The sequence below is a fragment of the Sus scrofa genome, chromosome 8 (assembly GCF_000003025.6).
Source record: "Sus scrofa isolate TJ Tabasco breed Duroc chromosome 8, Sscrofa11.1, whole genome shotgun sequence".
Classification (NCBI taxonomy): domain Eukaryota; kingdom Metazoa; phylum Chordata; class Mammalia; order Artiodactyla; family Suidae; genus Sus; species Sus scrofa.
Genome location: NC_010450.4, coordinates 80871132 through 80889913, shown reverse-complemented (window position 1 = coordinate 80889913; position 18782 = coordinate 80871132). Strand labels below are relative to the sequence as shown.

The following is an 18782-nucleotide window of genomic DNA, read 5'->3' as shown; positions in this document are numbered from 1 at the left end:
GTAATTGCTGAACCACAGCCAGCAGCGAGCATCCACTAGCACAAACACCACCTTGGTCAGTCAGACTGGTGTGATTTTCTTGAGGGACATTTCCCAGTAACAATAAGGTGAAAAATCCACATTTAACTTCCCGTGTCTCCGTTTTACTACTCAACACAACGTCTCATTGTTTTTTCCTGGGAGAGGTCAGTCACTGACCTCTCAATCTCTGATTATTAGAGGCGTAAAAATCATTTTTTAAAATGAACATTAGGTAGAAATTCTCATTTTGGCTTAGTAACAAACACATTTATTTCTGATACTTAAATATTGATTAAAAATCATTGGATGCTAAAAGTTATTATATGTTTGATAAATACTTTTTTGCTAAAGTTAAAAAAACTTTCTGTCATAAAATATTCTGAAAATGTGTGCTTTTAACCGTTTTCAAGGATACGGTTAGTTCGGTGTTACTAAGTCCAGTTACATTGTAGGGCAAACCCCACCATACCTCTGACCATTTTTCATTTTGCGATACTGAAACTCTGTACCCCTTCCACACTAACTTCTCAGCCTCTTGTCCCAGCTCCCAACAACCACCATTCTACTTTCTGTCTCTGTGAATTTCACTGTTCCAGGTACCTTATGTCAGTGGAATCGATACAGCATCTGTCCTTTAGTGACTGGCTTATTTCACATAGTATAGTGTCCTCAGGGTGCATCCATGTGGTGAAAGTGCCAGAATTTCCTTCCATTCTGTGGCTGAATGATATTCCATTACACGTACAGATCATGTTTTTTCTTTTTTAATCTCTTCATCCGTTAGTGAACACTTGGTTGCTTCTGCCGTTTAGCTGCTGTGAATAATGCTGCTGTGAATGTGGGTGTGAGTCCTTCGCTTTCAGGTCTTGTGAGTGCACACCCAGAAATGGAATTGCAGGATCATATGGTAATTCTATTTTTAATTTTTTGGAGAACTGCCGTACTGTTTTCCATAGCAGCTGCATCATTTTACATTCCCGCCAGCAGTGCACAAATTTCCAGTTTCTCCACATCTTTACCAATACTAGTTATTTTCTGGGGCTTTTAAAGATAGGTTTGTTTTTTGTTATTTTCTGTTTTATTATGTATTTTATATTTTAATTGCATTTAATTTTAATTTTATTTATTTTATTTTTATTTTTTGCATTTTAGGGCCATACCTGTGGCATTTGGAGGTTCCCAGGCTAGGGGTCGAATCAAAACTGCAGCTGTTAGCCTATGTCACAGCCACAGCAACGCAGGTTCCGAGCCTCATCTGAGACCTACACCACAGCTCACAGCAACGCTGGATCCTTAACCCACTGAGCGAGGCCAGGGATCGAACCCGAATCCTCATGGATCCTAGTCGGGCTTGTTAACTGCTGAGTCTCGAAGGGAACTCCCTATGTTAATTTTATTTAATTTTAATTTCATTTTATCTTTTGCAAGGTGGTACGTTGCGGTTTTGATTTGTATTTCCATAAATGATGGATGATGCTGAGCATCTTTCCATGTGTTTAGACATGGCTTCTTGCCTCTTTGGAGAAATGTCCAGATAAATACTTTTAGAAGGAGAATTAGCCAAGTTAGGAAATGCATGATGCCTTAGAAGAATGTTGGCAAGGACGAGCCGTGTCTCTGCTGTTCTTCTGTGGAGCCGTCCCCTCTCCCAGTTCCTTTCTCATTAGAGAAGACAAGCTGGAACCTTTTTTGGAATGGTCTTCTGACCACCTGCTGCCTGTGCCCTCCCAGGGGACGGGACCTGGTGAGGGCTTAGGAGCGTGACTGCGTGCAGGTGGGCATCAAGCCCAGGCCTGCCCGAGAGAGCCAAGTTCCTGAGATGGTGCCACGGCCGCCACTTCCTCACCTGCTGCCTTCACTCATGAGTGCTGAGGGGACGGGAGTTTGTCCCCCCCTCTTTCCCAGGCCTCTTCATTCTCAGGGGATTAGTTAATGGAAATAGTGTTTCTGTAACTTGGATTTTATGTGGATGGCTCTACCTTGGGTGTCGGTTGTGGTTGGGGGTAGGTTTTTCATGAAGATATGACTATCTGATCTTGAGACTTTTGGGATCCATCTCAGCTCAAAAACAGGGGTCGGCCAGCTCGTTCTGCAAGGAATCAGAGAGTAAATACTTCAGACTTTTGCAGACCACAAGCTCCCTATTGCAATGACTCAATTCAGCTGTTGTAGCAGGAAAGCAGCATAGAAGATACAGAAATGAGTAGACCTGACTGTGGTCCAGCACAGCCTCATTTAGGAAGACAGGCAGCAGGGACTGTGCTTTTGCAGACCTTGGGTAAAGACTTTGACTGCCTCTAATTGGACTGCCCTTCCTTGTTTTAACATAGGCAGATATCCAAGTGGAACAGAACCGGCAGCACTTTTATGAACTGTCTCTTGAATATGTGTGTAAGCTTCAGGAAATCCAAGAGAGGAAGAAGTTTGAGTTTGTGGAACCTGTAAGTATAATAGCAAGTTGCTCTGCTCATTGAATTTTGTGTGATAGAATGGGAATGTGTTTCTTTCAAGATCTAATGTATGGATGCTGGAGGCCTTGGGGCGTAAACTGTAAACAGGGGACCTAGAGATCTGGGAAGGCCAAGAATCGCCTCTCAAGAGTGGTTCTCTGCCTTCTTGGCCCAGCGACATCTCAAGGACTTGGCAGACAGGTACAATTTCTGCCATCCTAGTTGTGACTCCACCCTTGAAAAAAGAAATCCCTCTGAAAGAAATTCTTTTGGAATGTGACCGCAGTAGTGTTTATGGGATGACCTTTATTCTGCAAGGGCATCCATCCAGACTTTGGTACCTTCAACCATTATTGGTAACAAATTATTTAATACTATTCACAGTACTTAGGCAACTTAAGGAGCCATACGTGGAACATTTGAAACTGTTTTGTGAGCTACCCTGACATTTCTTTATACTTGTTTTTGAAACACATGATTTTTGTTTGTGCTTATAAAGATATACTCTGATAGCTTCAGTTATTTATGTTCATATATATGTGAATATAGGTATCTTGTGAATCAAAATGTAATGGGTATTTCATACTGTGGGTTTTAGCAAAAAAAAAACAAACAAAAAACACCCCCAAAAACCCAAACCCTAGAGGTACACTGAGATTCATGATTTTCAAGATTTTTTTTCTGGGGAGGGTGCGGCGCTGTGGGGGGCTGTACCCTTGGCGTGTGGAGGTTCCCAGGCTTGGGGTCGAATCAGAGCTGCAGCTACCGTCATGCAGCCGAGCCACAGCAATGCCAGATCCGAGTTGCATCTGTGACCTACACTATAGCTCATGGCAGTGTTGGATCCTTAACCCACTGAGCAAGGCTGGGGATAGAACCCTCATTTTCATCGATACTAGTTGGGTTCTTAACCTCCTGAGCCACAATAGGAACTCCTCAGGATTCACTTTAATTTTAATATACTACATGTGATTTAAAAAAAAAAACTTTATTGATAATGTAATTGACATACGGTTTTCCCATTGTGTGTATGTTGAGAAACAAAAGAAAAAACCCCAAGTTATGATTAACTAAATATTAGCATTTATGGAAGCTATGGTCCAATGGAGTAATAGAATTAATGTATATTAAACAATAAGAGAAAACCTACTTAAACCTTTCTTTTTATGTGAAATCATAATAATGACCTACATTTATTGAGAATTTACAGTGCTTATTGTTCAAGTCGTCGTTCTCAGGGCTTTACTGTGATCATGCGTATAATTCATTAAGGAGAGATTTTTATTCTACTTATTCAATGTAGAAATTGAAGAAACCTAGCAGTCATCTGCCCAAGTTGGGAATTGACCCCTGACCTGATGTCAGGGTCCCCCGTTCCTCACCTTGATGCTGTGTGACATTCTGAAGCAAAGGAATTTCAGGATTTCCTTAACTCTGACCTCAGTGCACCCTGACTCTAGCTTTACGCATGTGGTGGGGAGAAGCAGCTGCCCTCTGATGGAGTGGGGCAGGTGGGGAGTTTGTAGGAAACTCAAGGCTTAATTACTGCCCAGCCCCTGCCCCTCTCTGACCTAGGCACTGGGCATCCTTGTTGAAAAAACAAGAGCTTGCTCTGTGCTGGGTGCCCTTTGAAAGAGTCTTCAGCTCTTGGTTCTGGGTTTCACTTTCTGTATAGGTTCCGTCAGCCTGTATTGAATTCCATATAGATGAATACAGGGATTATAATAAATGAATACAGGGATTCTCGACTAAGAAGGACAAATGGGTGCTGTAGAATTCTGTTTCTCCTATACAACATTCTAGAAGAGCTGTCTAGTGGATCTGATATTTAAGGAGAAATCACAAATCCTTCATTTTTAAAAAAAAATAGGGACCAATTAATGAATAATCTGCAGTTGAGTTAATTGAATTTTCGTGACTTCTTTTTAAATCATTTTACGTCAGTAGAATTGCATTGAGATGGAGGGAAATATGTGGCTGTTTTTATTTTATTTTTTTTCCCTGAGGTGTTTTTTGTTTTTGTTTCTTGTGCTAATGTCCCTTTTTCTCCTTTGTTTTAGATGCTGTCATTTTTCCAGGGAATGTTTACTTTCTATCATCAGGGCCATGAACTTGCCAAAGACTTTAATCACTACAAAATGGAACTACAGATCAACATTCAGAATGTAAGGAAATGAAAGCTTTCTTGTGTAAAACGATGTTTGTGAGGTGTATTTTGGAGGTATTTTGTATATGCAGAGCCTTAGACTAAACCCAGCTTGATCTGTGGATACTGAGAAACTGAAGCTATGTTGCCACCTTCTGGTCAATTCTCAGTGTAACAAACTGCTTTCTTAAGTGAGGCTCAGGGAATTCTGCCCCCTGGTGGCTCCTTTTTTTTTTTTTTTTTGTAAAGAATTCATTTCATGTAATATTTTTCTTCCCTTTTCAGGAAAGTCACAAGGTATGTTTTTAGAATCAGAATTTTGCATAATTTCCCTTAGTTTTTACTGTTCCAGTTTGATTGATCTAGCATCGACACACAACACCGTGTAAGTTTAGAGGGTACAGCACAGTGACTTCACTTACTGTGTGGGAAAGGTGATCTCTACCTAATTTTAGTTAACGTCTCTCACCTTATGTAGTGAAAAAAAATATTTTTTTTTTCCTTTGTGACAGAATCCAGGTGGATTTTCTTTCCCTATTTGCCTGCTTTGCTTTCAGTGATCCAGCTGAAGAGTCTGGTCCACCCAGCTGAACTGATGTGTATCTGGGTAGCTTTTACAATTGGTATAGTATCTACAGAGGGTGTGATTTAAACTAACCACAAAGCTTTACATCTTCATTTTGACTCTTTCGTAGCAGAATAAAGCACTTGAAAGGAACCAGGAAAACAGGACTCCCTTCCACACATGGGTTGTGAGTTTCAGCCCTGGTTTCTGTGCTTGATTTTGATCAGTTTTGTGTAGATTTTATGTTTCATATTTTACATTCAAATCCTACATTGGAAAGTTTGTGCACAATTTGTCATAAAACTGTGTTTCGTCGCACCTGCAAAATAGCTACCAATAGAAGAAAGACTTTTTTTTTTGCTTTTTTTTAGGGCCACACCCTCGGTATGCGGAGGTTCCCAGGCTAGGGATCCAATGGGAGCTACAGCTGCTGTCCAATGCCACAGCCACAGATCTGAGCTTTGTCTGCAACTTACACCCCAGCTCATGGCCACGCTAGATCCTTAGCCCACTGAGCAAAGCCAGGCATCGAACCTGTGCCCTCATGGATGCTAGTCAGATTCCTTTCCGCTGAGCCACGATGGGAACTCTGATAAAGACTTTCAAAGCCTGTAAAAAACAAACCAACAAAACAAAAAACCCCAAACCTTGAACATCTACCCTCTTAGCAACTTTGAAATATGCCATATGGCAGTGTAAACTAGTCATCCTGCACTTTGTGGGGCAGTTCTAAGGATAACCTTTGTTTCGTAACTCTAAGTTTGCTCTATCTGAAACCAACAAAACAGCCCTCCACTTTGAATTTAAGGCATTTCAATTATAATAGAAATTTTTTCTCTGTTACCTGTATGTCTTACTTGATTTTAATTCACAGATAGGCTTACCGTTCCAGTGGAATGTCTTTCCTGTATTTTATGCATATTCACTAATGTAAAATGTTCGCAGTTGCTGTTGGTGCTTGATTGTTTCCATGGAAAATGGAGGCTTTCTTTTAGGTTTTGGATAAAGGGATTTTTTTTTTTTTTGGGGGAGAACATTACTAAACAGTGTAATAGATGTGATTTTGATCAGAAGGTGGTAGATGTTTTCCTTTCAACACTTGAGTTGATTTGGGCAGTGTCTTCATTGAAAAGCTATTGAGCTTATGATTAGTATAATTTCAGACCTTGTCAGAAAGGCAGTGAGCGAGGTTAGGGATGAACCCAGGTGGGTCCTGAAAGACATACAAGGGCAGAGATGTGAATCTCTGGACTGTTTTCCACCTGACCTTCAACTTCTTATAATCTTAGAAATTGAGGAAGAATAGTTTTTGTGTAGATTTTGTTTCTAAGCTGTTTTGGTAAAGTTCCCTACACTTGGGAATGTCAATCATGAAATCTCTTGTGTTTTGTAATTCATGTGTCAATTTGTATTTGAAGATTGATTGTACATTCTGCTGAGTTAAATGATTAAAGGAGAACAGTGATATAATGTAACATAATTTAAAATATATCAAAGTCTCAGTGTGTGGATTAGTCCTAACTTCAAAATGGTCTCTGTAGGTAGTAGGACATTTAGTCTAATGCTGCTGTGATTTATCAGGACAGTTCTGCAGTTAGCAGAACACAGTTTTTTTTTTTTTGTTTGTTTGTTTTGTTTTTTGTTGTTTTTTTTTTGTGATCAGAATCTTAGATAGCTGCTTTAGAAGATGAGACTATAATCCTGATTTTTTTTTCCCCCTCCACTAACGGGCTGTTTAACTTGTGGAATCCACTTTTCCTGTCTGTACCTCATCTGTCAAGGGCAGGGCTGGCCTGGATGAGAACCTGCAGGCAGAACGCTGGATCTGGAATTTGTGTAAAATGAGGAGGCAGGGCCCCTTATTCAAAAATGAGAAATTTTAAAACAGTGATGGTAAAGCATTAAATCAAGTGCTCAAGCTTCTGAGTGTGGGGCCCCGTGTGAGGGCACAGGCGACCTGCCCGTGAAGCCAGCTGGGCCTCAGGGTCTGGGGTCATGTCAGCGTCTCCTGGGGCTCTGCACAGCTGTCTTGTCCCCGCACAGCTTGCTCCTGTGGAAGTTCATTATCACACTCCGCTGGGTCGGGGGGTGGTGTTACCTTTCATAGATCAAGGTAATGTCAGAGAGATGCAAGATTGATTGATTGATCAATTTATTTGTTTATTTACTTACTTATCTTTATGGCCGCACCTATGGCATATGGAAGTTCCTGGGCTAGGGGTTGAATCGGAGGAATCAGAGCTGCAGGCCTGCACCACAGCCCGGGCAACGCTGGATCCTTAAGCCCCCGAGCAAGGCCAGGGATTGAATCTGCATCCTCGCGGATGCCATGTTGGGTTCTTAACCTGTTGGGCCACAGTGGGAACTCCCAGATGCAAGATTTAAATGGGAATGAGCAACATTCTGGCAGGAAACAGCGTAAGCAAAACTCAAAGACAGGCCATCATTTGAAGTGTTTCACCTGGTTAAGATCTCCTAAGTAAATGAAGAAGCTGACGTAAGGGTTTGATAGTGTTCATTTCCTGAAGAGAAAGGGGTGAAGAACAGGTGACTGAAAAAAGTCTTTTCCTGGGTCCTCTGGAACTTCAGCATCATCATGAGTCCTGATGCTGAGTCCTTTTCCTGAATCCTCCCCTTCTTCTCCGTGTCCTCCTCTCTCCTTTCCTTCTGGTCCTTTCTGAGGCCGCCCCCGCAGCACTGCAGAGGGTAGCCCTGCCTTCCACCTCACTTCAGGATTGAGGACCCTGGATCTGGGAGGAGCCTTTGCCCTTCTTGCTGTTTCTAGCTGTTTCTTTTCCCTTCAGAAATAACAGCACCTTTGGGAGTTCCCATTTTGGCACAGAGGAAACGAATCCGGCTAGGAACCATGAGGTTGCAGGTTTGATCCCTGGCCTTGCTCACTGGGTTAAGGATCCGGTGTTGTCATGAGCTGTGGTGTAGGTCGCAGATGGGGCTTGGATCTGGTGTGGCTGTGGCTGTGGCTGGCAGCTGTAGCTCCGAATCAACCCCTAGCCTGGGAACCTCCATATGCCTCAGGTGTGGCCCTAAAAAAAAAAAAAAGAAAAGAAAAAAAAAAAAGAAATAACAGCCCCTTTGACATACATGCCACTCCCTGTGCCCCGCCTGCTCTGCCTTAGTATGGCTGCAATGGACTCCTTGTTCGTGTCTCTCATTGCCATTCTCATGGCAGCTTTTAGCAAATTCATGGGAAGACATTGGCCAGATAAAATGACATATAACAGAGATCCCAGCTCTGGATTCTTTTTATGGGATGTGCGTTTATACATTGAAAAAGATAAACCTCGGTGTTGAAGCCAAATCTCAAGAGTTAACTCTCTAGGGACTATAACGCTAGAGATAATTTTGTTCAACCTTCAGGTATTTTACAAAAGTAAAAAATAACACAACCATTTTAGTGTCAGAAAAAAGGGAAAAGTTATTTCAGAGTGAGAACAACCTATTTGCCCTCATCTGGCTTCACCTTTTCTATTTTAGAAATAGAATTTTTTAGAGAGAGAGATAGAAATGTGTATTTAGGGTATGTCTGGGGTCGGTAAATACAGGAGCTGAGAACATCCTGATGTGGCTGTTTGGCTTCCCTGGATCTTAGCGGTTTGTGGGTGACACAGGAGTCCCTTCAATGTAAGAACTCCGACTTCCAGGTCTCATCAGATCTTACCTGTGCTCCCCCGTGGAAGGTGTCCTTCAGGTGTGTAGACTTGGTCACCTGCTGGCCTGGGACCCGCTGAGCAGTGGTCCTTACTCTGACGATTCCCTATCCCTGGGGCCTCCTGGGGTGACTTAGGGCTACAGGGAGAGGTGTGGGTGTAGGGCCCTGCCCCTTCTTTTCTGTTATTTGGAAAGGTTACTAAAGCAGGCAGCGTGGGGTTTTAACATCTGCTTCCTGGAACCCTCTTCTTCCCTCTGCCTTCTTCTGCGCCCTGAATGAGGTCCTGGGGCCAGGATGGGAAAACCTGGGTGAAAAATGGCCATCTGTTCTTGGAATTAGCCTTTGCCGTCTGCCTGTAAAGCTTTTTTTCTGGGCAAAACTTGGTGTGAACATCATCTCCTCTCTCCCCTCGTCCTTTCCACTTGAATATGGGGGTGAACCTGTGCTAAGTCTGACCTGCCAGTTCTACAAAGTAAGTACTCAGATGTGTCCGAATTCCAGCTGAGTCCCCACATTGGATCTTCCTCCCCCAGCAAGTGATGTCTTAAAATAATTTATAAAACTTAAGACTGATTTGTTTGGAAATTGATTTATTTACCAAAGCATGCAAGGAAAGGAAAGAAAATACAGCAGTGGTGTTTAGGAGCATTGGGGACCTTAGGCTAGCCCATATCTCAGGGACTTCTACATAGACACACTTTTATGTGTACACATTTGTGTAGATATACATATATGTGTATATACATATCATGATTTCAATATCTGTGTATTTTATTTATTTATTTATTTTGTCTTTTTGGCTTTTCTAGGGCCACACCCTCGGCATATGGCGGTTCCCAGGCTAGGGGTCTAATCAGAGCTGTTGCTGCCAGCCTATGCCAGAGCCACAGCAACGCCAGATCTGAGCCGTGTCTGGGACTTACATCATAGCTCAAGGCAACGCCAGATCCTTAACCCACTGAGCGAGGCCACGGATCAAACCTGCAACCTCATGGTTCCTAGTTGGATTCGTTAACCACTGAGCCACGACGGGAACTCCCATTATCTGTGTATTTTTAAACCCACGAGTTCTTACCGTTACACTTAATCCCAATCCAAGATTTCAGGTTTCTTTCCAGCCCACCTCTTTCCACTTTTGCACATTGCTTTTCAGACAGTACAAAGCCTGGCTCACCTTATTCTCAATATATTTACTTACTTGCCCAATTAACATTGGCTGCTCTTGGTAACCAACCTCCCAAATAGTCCAGTCACCTCCTCAGCCTGCTGCCTCTGTGCCCCCCTGGCACCCCCATCCCCACTCTCACTGTTGCAGAGCCTCTTCTGCTCTCTCATAGGTTATTGTGAGGATTAAAGCACCATAAAGTGCTTTCAATCATGCCATTCCCAGCGGAAATGCTCTCGTGTGACCTGTTGTCATGCTGACAGTCTAACATTATTATTATCATCATCACCATTGGCGGCACCCACGGCCTGCAGAAGTTCTCAGGCCAGAGGGCAGACCCACACCAGAGCAGTGGCAATGCTGGATCCTTAACTGCTAGGCCACCAGGAAACTCCCTAACATTATTTTGCTTGGATACTATCCTATACACCTGGAATTTAGAATTGGAAATGGGTAGGTTCCAGCCACTCTGTTTTTTGTGTTTAAATTTAAAAAAATGTAATCTTCACTCTCATTTATATGTTACCTAAAATGATACATTTAAAAAAAAAAAAGCTAAACCTTCCTTTCCCTTCCCAGTTCAGTGTCAACAGGCATCTGAGGAAGGAGGGCAGTGAGGGCAAGGGGGTAGGCATGGAGGCTCTGCAGCAGTGAGTGGGGCTGGGGGTCCCGGGAGGGAACAGAGGCAGCAGGCAGAGGAGGTGGCTGGACTCTTTGGGAGATTGGTTACCAAGAACAGATGTGTTAATGGAGCAGATAAGTAAACACATTGAGAATTATGGGAGCTAGGTTTCTCACTATCTAAAAAGAAATGTGCAAAACTGGAGAGGGGTGGGCTGGAAAGAAACCTGAAATCTTGGATTGGGATTAAGTGTAACTCTACGGACTCCTGGGTTTTAAAATAAACAAGTAGGAAGGAGTTCCCTTGGGGTGCAGTGGAAATGAACCTGAGTAGTATCCATGAGGATGAGGGTTTGATCCCTGGCCTCGATCAGTGGGTTAAGGATCCATTGTTGCCGTGAGCTGTGGTGTAGGTTGCAGACGCTGCTCGGATCCCGCGTTGCTGTGGCTCTGGCGTAGGCCGGTGGCTACAGCTCCGATTCGACCCCTAGCCTGGGAACCTCCATATGCCGCGGGAACGGCCCAAGAAATAGCAACAATAACTACAACAACAACAATAACTACAACAACAAAAGACAAAAAAAAAAAAAAAACAAGATGGGGACGAGAAATCCCAGAGACAGTGAGAGACAGGAAGACGAGAGAGGGAGCAGGCCATCAGCAAGAGAGTCCCACTCTCCTTGGCGCCTTGTGCTTTCTCAGAGTACGAAAACGAGTTAAAACCAACCTCTCAGCTTGTATTTAAAATAAGTCTCTGCCTTTAAGTTTCCCCTTTACAATCTACATTTATCAGACTCTCCACTCCCCTAAAACAAGATGTGCCGTTCTATCATTTCTCTGCATTTAGAACCCATGGTAACCTCTTGCATCGTAGGGAGGAGAGAAGAGAAATTTCAATAATAATTTTTCATCTCAGCTCCTCTGCAGTTTCATATCAGCAGTTTTTCGGTATTAATGCAGTTCTTTTTGAGTGTGGATGAAGGAAATGTCTAGAAACCCGGTGGTGCTGACTCATCAGGTCTGCCTGGGTAATTTTGTCACCTCACCTTGCATGTCCATTTTCCGTCCAGCCCTCTGACAGAGATATTGGCATCTCATGTCTCCAGGGCTTCAGAAATGTGATTTGTCTCTTTAGACATCAAAGACATTACTTGTAGTTGAGATTCCCCCCTCCGCCATTCCTTCTCCTGTGAAGAAATGTCATTTTCAAGTGCAGCTGCCATGACCTGGAAAAAATGAAACTCATGTTTATTAGTTTGCAAAGAATTAAGTTTTCCAGCTTCTGAGCACTTAGACATATTGCTGATGTTATAGTAATGAGTCAGATTGATTGCTGCCAGGGAAAGCTTTCCCAAGTAGATATTTGATGATTTATTTTAAAAAAAAATCTAAGATTTAGTAATACCATGAGACCCGCAGGCAGGAATTCTTATGTTGAATAATAGAGTTATTCTTTTTTTTTTTTTTTTATTCTTTTTAGGGCTGCACCCACAGCCCATGGAAGCACCCAGGCTAGGAGTCGAATTGGAGCTATAGCTGCCAGCCTACACCACAGCCACAGCAACACAGGATCTGAACAGCATCTGCGATCTACACTGAAGCTCATGGCAACACTGGTGCCTTAACCCACTGAGCGAGGCCAGGGATCAAACCTACATCCTCATGAATTCTAGTCCAGTTCGTTACTGCTGAGTCATGACAGGAGCTCCAACAGAATTATTCTTTTTTTTTTTTTTTTTTTTTTTTTTGCCTTTTTGCCATTTCTTGGGCCGCTCCAGCGGCATATGGAGGTTCCCAGGCTAGGGGTCGAATTGGAGCTGTAGCCCCTGGCCTACGCCAGAGCCCTGGCAAGGCAAGATTTGAGCCATGTCTGCGACCTACACCACAGCTCACGGCAATGCCAGATCATTAACCCACTGAGCAAGGCCAGGGATCGAACCCGCAACCTCATGGTTCCTAGTCGGATTCATTAACCACTGCGCCACGATAGGAACTCCTTTCTTTTTTTTTTTTTTTTTTTTTTGAGAATTATTCTTAACGTTAGAGAGCTTCATAAGTAAATAATCTTCTAGTAACCTTGGTTGCTAACCACTATTTTTTTTTTCTCAACAAAGAAAAATATGTCACACTGTGGTGTGTGGAGCGATTGGCCAATGGGGACCTGCTGTGTAGCACAGTGAATGCTACCCAATATTCTGTGATAATCTGTTGGGAGAAGAATCTAAAAAAGAATGGATGCGTCTTTATATGTAACTGAATAACTATGCTGTACAGCAGAAATTATCACAACATTGTAACGTTGCACTTCAATAAAACTTTTTAAAAAAGAAAGTAAAAAAAAAAAAATTTCAACCCAGAGACACACTGGACAGGATGGGTATATTTTGAGAAACTTACAGAAAAATGCTGTAAATTTGATTATAGTTATCCAGAAACTTAAAAATATACACGAAGAAGCTAATGTAGGAACTTAACATGTATATATGATTTTTTTTTTTTTTAAATCCATTTCAGACACGGAATCGTTTTGAAGGAACAAGGTCAGAAGTCGAAGAGCTTATGAACAAAATTAGACAAAATCCCAAGGACCATAAAAGAGCAAGTCAGTTCACAGCGGAAGGCTACTTGTACATACAGGAAAAAAGTAAGTGGCTTGACAACAGTGATGAATAACTAATTAAAAATTATTTGAGTTCTCTGGTGGTACAGTGGGTTAGAGATCCAGTGTTGGAATTCCCATTGTGGCACAGCAGAAACAAACCGACTAGTATCCATGAGCACGTGGGGTCGATCCCTGGCCTTGATCAGTGGGTTAAGAATCTGGCATTTCTGTGAGCTGTGGTGTGGGTCATAGACACGGCTCAGATATGGCATTGCTGTGGCTGTGGTATAAGGTGGCAGCTGCACCTCCGATTTGACCCTTGGCTTGGGAACTTCTATATGCCTCATGTGCAGCCCTAAAAAGGAAAAAAAAGAATCTGGAGTTGTCACTGCTGTGGCTCAGGTTATTGCTGTGGCGTGATTTCGATCCCTGTCCTGGGAACCCAATGCCTCCAACGTGGCCAAAAAAAATTTGAAAATGCTTACTGTAATTACTCTGATATTTTTGGAATAATTATTCCTTCTGTTCTCTTTGCTCTCTCCTATCCTAGAAGGTGTATGTTGCATTTTGGGGGGAAAACACATTTTTCCCTCCAGGGAAAAGGGGAGACTGTTGTGGAGGGGGAACTAGGGAGGCGCCTATCGGATTAGGAGATCTGTGAGCACCCTGCTTTCCAGCCACACCCCCGAATTCTGTGCCTCATTCTGTTAAAACTTGCAAGGGAGCCAGGATTTGGTGGCAGGCTGAAAGCAAGGTGGAGTGTTACCTTTTCCCCTTCTTTCCTCTCACTCTCATTGTTACCACCCACTCCCACTCTGACCAACCACCCCCCCAATACCCACATATTCATATAAAGGTGTACCCCCTTCCCATAACCCTATTTCTCCATAATAAAGTCAAGAAGGACATATTTCTCTTCTTCTTTCACATCATTTCCTTCCATACCTGAGGTCATTTGTTTTTACTGAAATTACCAGGGCAATTTGCTCATGGCTATAAAAAATATTCCTAGATGGCGCCCTAACTTGGCTCGTTGAATTTTTCAGTCTCGTTGCTGTCCTCATGCATAGGCAGTGCATGGAGTAGCCTTACTTTGAAATTAAGGCACCCCAAAACACTTTCAGATTTCTGACAGTTCAGTCTTATTTTAATGATAAAGTGCCTGGAGTTTACCTCTTTATCTGTAGAGCTTGATTGCTAATTAGTGGAAGGAGGAGTATGTGGAAATGTTTCTGTATTCCCTGTTAGCATCCTTACCCTCCCTTGCCTGGTCAGGAGGCTTTACAGTTTTCATTAAGTGTGACTGGTTTACTGGACGTTCAAAGCAACCAGCTGAGTAGCAGAGAGAGAGGAATTCAGTGAACATCAGTGTTATCAGTGGTGTGTTGCATGCAGACAGCAGACTGGTGGTTCTTTTTCCATTTGCCCTGATTTCATGTGGGCTTGCTTTTCATGTCTTAGGAAGGACAGTTATGTGACATGGTATATTTTTCTAATTTTTAAGTCTCCTTAATCTTAAATTGTTAATTTGAAAGAACTAAGTTAAAATACTGGGTAGAGGCATGAGAAGGCTAGAATTTTTGTATTATATGCCCAAGTGAAAAATCACAGGAGACTTTAATTTTTATTATTTTACTTAATTTAAAAAAATTTTTAGATTTATAAACGTTGCTTAATTCCTTGGCTTTGAGAGAAATTGGCCTGAAATTGGACGGAAAAAAACCCAACAAATGCTGTAGTGACAGAGTTTTTCTCTTGTTAACTGTGTGCCAGGTACTTTGCTAAACTCTTTACCCAGCTTGTCGTTAAAAACCCTAAGACATGTAAGGTGCCCATTTACCAGTGGGGGCGTGGAAGCACTGAGGACTAAATGATGTCGTCTGTATCAGATGACTCTCAAATGCTGGAATTGCTGAGACTGGAGCCTCTGTTGCACCCACTCCCTCAGTATTGCTGGAAGCTTGGACGATGTGAAAATCCATCATGAACCTACATGCTGAGAGCTGCTTGGTCAGGTGGTGTCAGGAGGGGATGGCAGCTTAATTAGTGGGACAACCTTGATATTCGGGGCAAAAGACTGTGAGGTTTGGTTTTGTCATTTCCGAGGCATATTGTGTAAGCTTAAGTTTTTTTTTTTTTTTTTTTAAGAGTTCCCATCATGGCTCAGCAGAAATGAATCTGACTAGTATCCATGAGGACGCAGGTTCCATCCCTGTCTTGTTCCCTTGTCTTGCTCAGTGGGTTAAGGATCTGGCATTACCATGAGCTGTGGTGTAGGTCACAGATGCAGCTTGGATTTGGCATGGCTGTGGCTGTGGCATAGGCCAGAGGCTACAGCTCCAATTCAACCCCTAGCCTGGGAACCTCCATATGCCACAGCTTCGGCCTTAAAAAAGAGACCAAAAAAAATTTTTTTTTTTTACATTAAAAAGGCAACTGTATTCTTATCCCTCCTTCATGTATTATTTCTTGGTATTGAACGAAATACCTCTGCACTATTTTTTTAAACCATAAAGCACAGTACAAGTGTTGCTATTTATTGATAACATGCATACCAGATGTTCCTGAACTCTGGTCCTTGTGCTAATGATGATGGTCTGAGATGAGGTTTTTGGGGGCTAGTGACCCCTTTCCTCTTTTCCCACCTTCCAAGTGGGAACGTGGGAAAAGTGGATGCATTTCTTTTTTTTTTTTCTTTGTCTTTTTGCCTTTTCTAGGGCCGCTCCCTTGGCATATGGATGTTCTCAGGCTAGGGGTCTAATCGGAGCTGTAGCTGCAGGTCAACAGCACAGCCACAGCAACGTGGGATCTGAGCCACGTCCGCCACAACTCATGGCAATGCTGGATCCTTAACCCACTGAGCAAGGGCAGGGATCGAACCCAGAAACCTCATGGTTCCTAGTCGGATTCGTTTAACCACTGTGCCACAATGAGAACTCCTGAATGCATTTCTTTTAAATGAGTCTCTCTTCCGTCTCCTAAGTTTGTCCTTGTTGATTTATAGATATAGAGGCTTTGTTTTTAGATGAAATGATGGTGGTAATAGTTATTAAACTTTTTAAAATTTGATGCCTTTCCTTCTAAAAGAAAAAAATGATCAAATTGTGTTGGGCTTAACTTTTCTTCTATGTTCGGACCTTTATTTGCACTTGAAATTTTAGATGCTGATTCCCCTGACTTAGACCTTTTTTTTTTTTTCTTTCTTCCTTTTTTTTTTTTTTGGCTGCCCTGAGGCATATGGAAGTTCCTGGGCCAGAGATTAGATGGAAGCCATAGTTATGACCTGGGCCCCAGCTGTGGCAATGTAGGATCCTTTGACCCCCTGTGCCCCACTGGGGATTGAACCTGAGCCTCTGAAGTTGGATTCTTAACCCACTGCACCACAGCGGGATCTCCTAGACCCGTGTCTTTTAAGAGCTTTGATAGTTGTAATAGTTATTGACTTAACGAGAGGTAAAAAGTGGTTCTGAGGATGCTCTGGTGCATATGTGGACAGCTCATGCCAATCTTCTTTTTATTTCATTTTGAAGCTTTGCTTTTATAATTGTTAGTAAGGACAGCTGCTTATAAGGTGCTATAGGCTTAAAACACTAAGTGGATTTCTAGACTAAAGGCTTTTCTGCACTGTGAGTCTACAATTCTGTCCTTTTTGAGGGGCCAGAATTGAATCCAAAACCATCACATATCTTCACTGCAATTCTTGAAACCCCCATGAGCTCCCCATACTTAGATACAAACAAAACATATAGTTTACAACTAAGAGATTTTCAGGTATGAGATGATGGTCTAGCAAATGATGTGAAAAGTGTCTTTCAAGTGCTTCTGTGTTAAAAAAAAATGTTAGGTCCTTTCCTTGAACTCTCCCTATGAGCCTTATGTCCCCCAGCTTTTCTCTTGCCTTAGACCAACCGTGTTGCCAATTTGTTCCCTTGACATCTGCTTATTTAGGAGGAAAAAATGTTGAATTCTGTTTCTCGTTGAAGGGCCTCCCCCGTTTGGTTCCAGCTGGGTCAAACACTACTGCATGTATCGGAAAGCGGCCAAGAAGCTTAATATCATCCCGTTTGAGCACAGATCTGGGGGGAAACTTGTAAGTATTTGCTTTTATGCTCTGTCTTCTCTGGGAGGTGATCTTCGAGGGTATCGTTTTCATGATGAAAAATCTTTTTTTTTCCTTTCTAAATAAAATAGGCCAGAAAACAATTGCTGTGTTTTTTGAATTGTTTACATGGGTTTTTATGGTCAGTTTTTTTTTTTTTTTTAAGAGGAGAGTAGCATCCTGGGATGTCCCTGTTACTGAAGATGCAGTTAACACCTATAACAAGCTTTCTTGACTCGGGGGGCTGCCTGTCAGCCTTTACACGGGAGGCCTGATGGGCACACGTAAATTCACAGCCTGCACACATTATAGAGAAGATGATCTGTAATGAAGTTCACGGGTTTTCACTTAGATTTTGATGTTCTCACTTAGAGTCTCCCCATTTCGTTTACGCCTCCCATAGAAATAAACAGCAAAGCAACTCAGGGTAGCAGGAAGAGTGAGAAGCCCACATGAACTGACTGGGTAGGAGAGTCGGTCTTTGTGAGTTGTTTTTTTTCAATTTAGTTAAAATGTTTTTTTTTAATTATAGTTAATTTACAGTGTTCTGTCGATTTCTGCTGTACAGCCCAGTGACCCAGTTATACATTTATACATTCTTTTTTTCCACATTATCCTCCAACATGTTCCATCATAAGTGATTAGATATAGTTCACTGTGCTGTACAGCAGGATCTTATTGGTTATCTACTCCAAAGGCAATAGTTGGCATCTGTCTACTGACCCCAAAGTCCCCGGCCATCCCACTTGGTATGTGTTTTAAGCAGAAGCTGCAACAATAATAGTCAAAACAAAGCTCTTCCTGCTCATCTTCAACATACCAGGTAACACAGTTTAGAAGGTTAATTCATTGCTTGCTGGGTGAATGGGCATCATTTTGCTTATGTGAATACCGAAGTAATCCAAGTTCACTTCCGTCAATACATACTTTGCACCTTCCTAAAAAATAGTTAAAGCTGCTATAATACAAACACGTTTTCATAATATTGAAATAGATGTAAACAATTGGGGCCCAGTAATATTGAAATAGACATAGACAGTTAAGGCCAGAGCAAAAGAAAGTGAGGCTGTCACTCTCGGATGGTGTTGGGGTTAAAACTGAGCATGAGATTAGGGTGTGTTTCCTATCAGGGCTAACTCACATCCTAAGACGTGTCTCCTTAGTAATGTCATTCTGTTTTATAGCCACTAAATGATAAAAAAAAATGCATTAAAAATATAATGACTCCAGAGTTCCTGTTGTGGTACAGGAACGAATTCAACTAGGATACATGAGGACACAGGTTTGATCCCTGGCCTCGCTCAGTGGGTTAAGGCTCTGGCATTGCTATGAGCTGTGGTATAGGTCACAGATGCAGCTTGGATCTGGTGTGGCTGTGGCTGTGGCTGGCAGCTGTAGTTTCAATTCAACCCCTATCCTGGGAACTTCCATATGCTTCAGGTG

General features: G+C 42.3%; 1 protein-coding gene across 4 annotated transcripts in view; it reads left to right on the top strand.

The window, feature by feature from the left end:
• Positions 1–18782, top strand: part of ARHGAP10 (Rho GTPase activating protein 10) — a 349503-nt gene that overhangs the window by 134588 nt on the left and 196133 nt on the right. For all 4 annotated transcript variants that reach the window (XR_002346408.1, XM_021100659.1, XM_021100661.1 and 1 more), the window contains exons 6-9: positions 2352–2462; positions 4532–4636; positions 13153–13282; positions 17224–17330. Coding sequence is in view for 3 of the 4 variants with exons in the window: in XM_021100659.1 (XP_020956318.1) it covers positions 2352–2462; positions 4532–4636; positions 13153–13282; positions 17224–17330 (453 nt within the window). In the remaining variant the exon portion in view is untranslated. The remainder of the gene's footprint in view (positions 1–2351; positions 2463–4531; positions 4637–13152; positions 13283–17223; positions 17331–18782) is intronic.